This window comes from Macadamia integrifolia, chromosome 4, assembly GCF_013358625.1.
Source record: "Macadamia integrifolia cultivar HAES 741 chromosome 4, SCU_Mint_v3, whole genome shotgun sequence".
Classification (NCBI taxonomy): domain Eukaryota; kingdom Viridiplantae; phylum Streptophyta; class Magnoliopsida; order Proteales; family Proteaceae; genus Macadamia; species Macadamia integrifolia.
Window position 1 is genome coordinate 31425451 of NC_056560.1, and position 8026 is coordinate 31433476.

The following is an 8026-nucleotide window of genomic DNA, read 5'->3' on the forward strand; positions in this document are numbered from 1 at the left end:
GGCTGAAATAGTACTAGCCTGAAACCCCCTTACTAGCCTGAAGAAAAAAAACAATTGACAAAGAGGGGAAGGGAGAGGTGTCTCCGATGCCGAGAGAAAAGAATAATAAAAATCAACATCTGCTGCCATCCGTTCGGCGTTAGCTACATCGGGTAGATCCTGTAGTGCCAAAACACTTGGGCAAAAAAAGGTATGGAAAGGGAGCCGAAGGCTAGCCTTAAAAGCTTCCTTGTATAAGCATAGCTCGTCAGGGTTCCTATAGCTAGCCCTATCTATCGGTTTTGGTGTTCGGAGCACAAATGCGTTCGAAATACTATAGGAGGCCTTCAATTCTACAAGTTGGGCCCAATCCATGGTGGAAACAACATTATGAGCCTCCACATCTGGGGACTCGTGGGTTCGGGCATGAGACTCAAGTACCCTTTCTCTGAACCCCTTGCCGTTCGAACCACCCTCGGACCCAGATGGTGTGGTTACAGATGATGAATCGTGGGAAGAGGGTGAGTCTGGTGAAGAATCCGAGGACATCCCTTGGATGTCCCCAGAGTTTTGACCCCTTTGGTTTGATGTCATTCTCTCTGAGGATGAAGGACTATACCTAGTAGAACTAGACATCGGACACTTGCTTATGGAAAACTAGTGGAACCGATCGAACGATGGAAAGAAGATGAAATCGACACCGAAATTGAAACTGAAACTGAAGGAAGGCTCTCCAAAGGGAAAACAATGGTGACCCACAAATAACCACCGTCTCTTATAAAGGGAAGAAAAAATGGTATGACTGCCTGAGCATTAATGGCCATGCCACATCATTAATAATATTTTTGAGACTCACATGGGTCAGCACACAAGCCACCATCTGTCTAGCGAACCTGCCCGAAGGGTCCTCCCTCGATTGGGGGCTCAGGCCAAGGCCTAGCGGACCTGACTACCAGATCGAAGGTTCCTCCCTCGGTTGGGAGCTCAGGCCAAGGCCGAAGCAGAATGAAAAGGGCCGAAGGAGCACTTAAAAAAGAAGAAAACATACTTCGTTGCTCCAACTGGAAAGACTCGGACTTGATAGAAGGGTCCTCCCTCGGTAGGGGGCTTAGGCCAAGGCCGAACTGACCAGATCGAAGGTTCCTCCCTCGGTTGGGAGCTCAGGCCAAGGCCGAAGCAGAATGAAAAGGGCCGAAGGAGCACTTAAAAAAGAAGAAAACATACTTCGTTGCTCCAACTGGAAAGACTCCTCAGTGTCAGTAAGGAGGCTTCTGATACGCACAAAAAAGAGGAGGGATGTATCCCAATACGAGTCTACTAGGGATATTCCTATAAGAAGAGACCCGCAAGGCAGAATGAGGTAAGGACACACATTCGCACCATTACTCTTGTGAAAACACTGTTTTGCAAGTCTCTAACTTGGGCGTTGGAGGACTAATCCCGAAGCCACCTCCGGGCCTCTGCTTTGTGTGCTTGTGCAAAATCGGCAGTCAGCCTCACACAGATTCTCAACAACAATAATAGTGTTCAATTTAAAAGAAGTTTCATATTGATGGTTGCAGATTATATAATGATAGGAAAAGAAGGAAAAAGTATCGATGCAAGCTCTCGAACCTTCTCCAAGGTCTAAAGCTGGCCAAGGACCTGGGTTGGTATGATTTCGAGATACAATGTGACTCGAACGAAGTGCATAACATGGTAGTGAATTCAAGTTATTGCAAGTAATTTTTCATTATTTTAAAATATATAATTCAATAACTTTGGCTAATTTTTGTTTCTCTCCCTTTTACAAACTGATGCTTTTGTTTAAGCAGTTAGCTTACCATGTAAGTCGAGTATATTGTTACCAAGAATCAATGCGGATGCAAATTTTTTTCTTTATTTTACTAAATAATGTAGATGTAATTCAATGCTTGGTAAAATGGACCCTTTTCCATTACCAAAAAAAGAAAAAAAGAAAAAAAGAAAAAAAATACATGTAAAAGGAATTGGATAACTTTCATATTCCAAAATTCAAATCGTTTAAACTATTTGGGGTTGGTTTCTACCATTCACGCTTTGAACATTGAACAGAATCGAAACCGAAAGGAAAAGGATTTGATTAATATCCATTCCCAAAAGTCAGAAATCGTTATGGATTTCAGTAGATCTTTTCTCTTTGTCCTGCAAAATAAGGATTTCAGTAGATCAACGCCCCACAGTTCTTTAATATAAAAGCTACACCCTTCCGCTCCCAAAAAAATAGTTTATACCCGACAACATTTTCATCATCGCCTATCAGATTCTCTTCATGACGGGAAGAATCCGGACAAATGAAACCGAGAAACCGTAAGTTCTTCTGCTGGGATATTCTTTTTGTGACTGTTTGTAGGGTTTTAAATTAGTTACACTCTTTTGCTACTTTTAATTCAATAAGTTTCAGGGTTTATGGTAGAAAACGAGCATGTTAATGTCTTAATGGGTTTCTGTCGTTAGGTATCATCTTAGAAAATTTAGGATTTGAAATGCAATCTCATATTTAGATTTCATGGTTTAGGTTGTTCCTGTATTTGCTTCATGGTATAGAATTTTTTGGTTTTGTAAATGGATTCAAAAGAAAAGCATTTAGGGTATGGAGAAGAATTGGATTTTGAATCTCATAGTTTGGGTTTAATTTGTTTTGAGTTCGGAGGCCTTGTATTGGGGTTAAGAAATTTATTTTGTGCCAAGAGAAATCACATCTGAGGGCTTACGATATATTTCAGTTTATATCAATGTCTGATTAGAGATCGAAGTATTCAGGGGTTTACGAGCAAATTTTAATTGTTTGTTGTCATTGCAATCTTTTATAGGGTCCGAGTGGATAAGCTGCGGCCTTGGTCTGAGCTTCCGACAGAGCTACTGGAGATTATTGTGTCCTGTCTCTGCGACGAAGATAATGTCCGCTTGTCCTGTGTTTGTAAGAACTTCCGTTCATTCCGTGCGGTAAACCAATCTCCTTGGCTAATGTTCTCCCCAGCAATAGGTGGCAGGAAAGGTTACATAATCAAGTTCTTTGACCCTTCACAGGGCAAGTTCTATTTTGATGAAAACATAAAGCTAAGTAATACGTTTTTCCAGTGCAGCAAGGATGGTTGGGTGTTATTTTCTATATTGGTCGCTAAGCTTTTCTTTTTCAATCCCTTCACCAAGTCAAGAATCAATCTTCCCTTTCACGGTGGGTTACCAAATTGGCTTATTGGGTATAAATTTGCTTTATCTTGTGTGCCCACATCCCCTAACTCTATAGTTTTTGCAATTGGGAATACTGATCTTCATGGTCAAGGGGTTTGTATTTGCATATGTCATCCAGGGGATGCAGATTGGACAATTTTGAAGTACCAAAATACTGATGGTGCATTATTCAAGTGTGGGGATGGTCCAGTTTTCTGCAATGGACTATTCTATTGCTTGAGTGAATTTTCTGATAATTTGGTAGGGACATTTGATCCACAGAACCATACTTGGAGTATCCTTCCTGTGCCATCACCTAACATTCCTTTTCTGAGCTTAGATCAACGGAGAGCTAAACACTTAGTTGAATCCAAGGGGAAGCTGCTATTGGTGTGCATATCTTATCCTGAAAATCCCATAGTATTCCGACTGGACTTGACCAAGATGAAATGGGTTGAAATGGACAGCTTGAATGGTGTAACAGTGTTTGTCAGCTCTCTCTCTTCTGTTTCAGCAACTGATGTCCCAAATGTATCAAGGAACAGTATCTACTTTTCAAAGAATCGTTTCCGTGGAAAGTCTAGCTACTTCTATTCTCTAGATGACTGTAAGTACCATCCTGCTAAGCAGTGGCATGAAGCGCGAAAAATTCCAAAAGCTGGTTGGGTCCAACCACCCAAGATGACTCATCCTTTGTTTGAAGAGCTCTAAATGTTATGCATGTCTTTGTAAGGGATTTCTGAAACTTCTAGTTCGGTATATTTATTTTTTCTTTTTGAAGAAGGAAAAAATACTGTAAGTTGCATCAGGTGGATTTTTGTTGCTGCTTGTGTCAGAAATTGAGTATGAGTCTCGGACACTTGGTTTAGGTTTTCAAAAGTCCAATTATCTATTCTAGCGATCAGTTAGATGACATTTAAGGCAGATTAGGCTTTGAGGGACAAATGAAGAGCATTTGAGTTTTATTATATTGAAATGGAAATTTGCAGGTCAAGTTGAGTAAACATGCAAATAGTTGGGTTTATACTAGTTATATCTTGTCTGATTTGATTATTCATTTTTTATTTTCTAACTGCAAGTAACTTTTATTTCTTGTTCACAACATATGGGAAAGTGGTTAAAACTTGATCTTCACCATTGTGAGGTCGAAGCCATGTTCCGACAACAGATCAGACTTGAGGAAACCCATTTTTTATTTTCCGTTATATCTGTGTATTTTAATGTTACTGTGGCAGCTCTGATGCAGAATCGTGGCTGAACCAGATTGACCCATCTAGCAACTAAGACCGAGAGAAACGGGTCCAAGATTGGTATTTGTTCACTAGGAAATGTAGGATTTATTTTATTTGAGAAATATGTAGTCTTTTATTTTTTGTAGTTATTAGACAAGTAGGGAATTTCCAATTTGAGTTTTATTGATCTTCTATTTTTGTTAGACTAAGTTTTAGGAACTAATTAGGAGATTTTATTTCTATTTCAGTTCTAGAATTCAATTAGGTAGTTTTTGATTTCGTTTTTTTTTTAATGTATTTATTTATAAATATTAAGTAGGGCTTGTAACCCAATTCATTGGGCAGATTTCAAATAATGAAAATTTGAGTTTTGTTTATTGTTACCCAAGTGGTACGATGGCATGGCAAGGTCGTGTGACCTCTTCTCCCCCTTGAAACTTCCCTCTTGTTTCTGGATTTTCTCACTCGATTCAGATCTGGGATATCCTTCTAAGGTTTGTTCTTCTTCTTCTTCTTCTTTCTTCCATTATTTCTTCATCTTGCTCTAGCCCTCTGAATCTCCCCCACTTCTGTTTGACCTTTCTCTGTTTTTATTTATTCTTCTTCTTCTTCTCCCCCTTCTCCGTCGATCTGTTACTAATTTTTTGTTTCCCTTTTCTTTTTTCTTTTTTTCCTGTTTTGGTTAAACCTAATTGCTTCCCTGTTTCTGGCGGTACATCTGATTGGAGTTTCAGGCGGTATAACTTTGGGGATAACTTTTGTTATCTCCGAACGATACCACCTACATGTTTCTTGGCTCGAAACCTTGCTGGAATCTGAAGTTGCTGGCTAAGTTTCAAACCTGTTCTCCATTCCTGCCTCGTGAGATATTTGCAGAACTTTTGATTAGCTTCTGATTCAATGTTTTGACTGCTTCTTGCTTGGGTTTCAGAGTACGATGGACTAGCTACGTGAACCTGGAACCTTCAATTGATGTGCGGCCATACTAGAGAGCTCTCCCAACCGAAACCTATACTGGTCTTCTGCCTCCCTCTTCTTTGTCGTGAGGTTGAAGAAGGCATCCCCTTTCCCATGATTCCCTTTTTTTTTCTTTTGCTTCAATTTCATTTTCACTTTCTTTGACTACCCCTCTCACTATCCTTTATCCTAGTTTGTCCATATTTTACCTATCCTACCAATTATGCCCTTGACAAATAAATAATAATCCCTAGTAGGTCCTCTCTTCTTTATGTACGCATTTACCTTAGAAAATTGTAGTTGCTTACAAATTTACATTCTATTCAATTGTGGAGCTGTCAGCTGTGTGATAATTGAGTTGGCTGCACATCCATCTTAACATCCTATAGAAATCCAAAGATCTGTAACCAGTAACTTGAGAGAAGAGAGATGAGGAAGAAGCAGAAGAGAGACGGCAAGGGAGAGGAGCAGCCGATGTGTCTAGTAGTCTCCCTCCAGCGTATATTTATAATAAATAGATCCAAGTACAATCATAGGTGGAAAAGGAAATACGATCCTAGTCTAACTCTAGTTTAGGAAACTAGAGATCTAATCTAACTAGGAAGGTAAACAATCTAATCTAACTTGGAAAGTAACTAAGATAACCATATCACGATGGGGACACTATATATTCCAACACATCTTCATCTCTGTCACATAACTTCTCTATATGACACTTCTTAACTGCCCAACATTCTGCCTCATACATCATAGTCGGACGCACAACAGTCCTATAGAATGGAGCCATGGTTAATTCATTTAGATATATTGTTTTATCTGGCACTTTTCTAATGGAAAAACTATTAAGAATGGAGCCAGGTGTATAAAATACAGTTAAAGTCAATGTCTTACTGCCTGGATCCTGTTGAAAATTTTGAAAGCAGAATTATTTTTAAGCATTATGCGAACACCATATTCTTCCTCCCTATTTATTGTCTTGCTGCCTATGAGATTTGGGTGAGACTCAGACAGGTAGATCCTTTTAAAAAAGAACTTTAAGAATAGTAGGCTGCCATGAGTGTGCTTTATTCTTTTTTTTTTTCTTTCTTTTGGGGGGGGGGCTGGGGGTGGGGTTGGGGATGGTGGGGTGCAGTAACAGCTGTTTGATGCTGTACCTTTGTCTGTTCTTAGTGGACCTTATGCTCTTCCAGCATGTATGTCAGGAGCATATTGTTCTGTACCTGATATGAAAGGCTGTATGGTGCATTTAGTATTGAAGAAGGTGCAACTGAGTCGATTGTAAGAACATATTAGCAGCTGTCTGGTTGGGATTAGAAAGGAAAGGAGACTTAAAATATTTTGCATATTCTATCTAATTTTTTGAAACAATGCTCAGAAGGCAATAATGAAATGATTTTCGATCAAAATCATCTAATTCTCTAGTATGGAAAGAGGATATGGTTATTCTAACGATTCAATGGATTGGGATATGCTCTAAACTTGCACTCGTCAAATTCTGTGGTCTATTGTAACCACATGGTGCACATTGTATGGGTCTCTTCTTGTTTGCCATTGATCCTAATTTTTTGAAAAGGAATTGGCTTTTAAAATGATTTTCGAAACATTTGTCTGATTTGTTGTGAAGTTCAGAGGGATTAGAAATTAACACTGAGGTACTGAAGGATAATGGGAACGCATCCATGAACTTTTGAGTGCTAACCAAACTGTCAAATAGTAGTTATAGCCAGCAGTTATTGTTTGTCATTTTAGGAAACCCAACCCCAATGGCTGAATATGAATTTTGTGTTAAGCAGTATCAAGAACATTACAAGATGGAGATCAGATGACTACTTAGTTATTGAAGTCTATTGTATTTCTTAGGTAGACCTTTTCCCTTACAAGTCATCTTGATTCTGTAACCCTTTGATCGATAATTATGAAAAACCAGACTAGCGATGCCTGTTGATCGGCAGAATTGAGAGCTGACACTCTTGTGGTTGGTCCAATGAAAGGACCCATAACTGTAAAAAACCAAATAGTTTAACTGGGAGGTTGTAATTTCTTAGGTTCAAATTCGGGCATCTTGGACCTAATACTATTTTGAGGACATGTGCAACTTTACAAGTTTGATAATGTTTCTATTAGGTTATTTTATCTGAAGTTCTAGTATTAAGAAATGTAAAATTGCATTGGCTTCTCTATTGCTGTTATAGAATGCTCAAGGAGATGAGTCATCTTTTGTGTGAAAAGCTTTACTGAATGTTATGCCTGTCTTTATAAGTAATTTCTGAAGCTTCTAGTTCTATGTATCTATTTTATTTTTCTTTTTTCAAAGGAAAAAGTTGCTTCAAGTGGATTTTGGTTGATGCTTGTATCATAAATTGAGTATGCGTCAGATCACATGGTTTTGCTTCCTAAAGTCTAATTATCTATTCTAGGTGTATCAATCAGTTAGGTTAGGGCAGGTCTCACACACACTCACTCACACACACACACACACACACACACACACACACACACGCAAACAAACACAAACACAAACACAAACTCAGACATAGCACTCAAAATATCCAAAATGTATGTGATCAGTTGCTTTGTCCAACATTCATGGTAGTCTTGACTCTTGATTAAGCCTACAGACCACCTTCGAAGAACTGATATAGATCTCGAGTCTCAACATTCCCATT

At 38.9% G+C, this 8026-nt stretch overlaps 1 protein-coding gene across 2 annotated transcripts; it reads left to right on the forward strand.

The window, feature by feature from the left end:
• Positions 1 to 2006: 2006 nt before the first annotated feature.
• LOC122075544 (F-box/kelch-repeat protein At1g57790-like) lies at positions 2007 to 4200 on the forward strand. Of its 2 annotated transcripts, XM_042640607.1 has the most exons (3): positions 2007 to 2307; positions 2811 to 3175; positions 3311 to 4200. In XM_042640607.1, the coding sequence occupies exons 1-3, from the start codon at positions 2270 to 2272 to the stop codon at positions 3880 to 3882; spliced, it is 975 nt and encodes a 324-aa protein (XP_042496541.1). In that variant the 5' UTR covers positions 2007 to 2269; the 3' UTR covers positions 3883 to 4200. The 2 variants fall into 2 exon arrangements, with proteins under 2 accessions (XP_042496541.1, XP_042496540.1); XM_042640606.1 differs by having other exon boundaries at positions 2811 to 4200.
• Positions 4201 to 8026: the final 3826 nt, after the last annotated feature.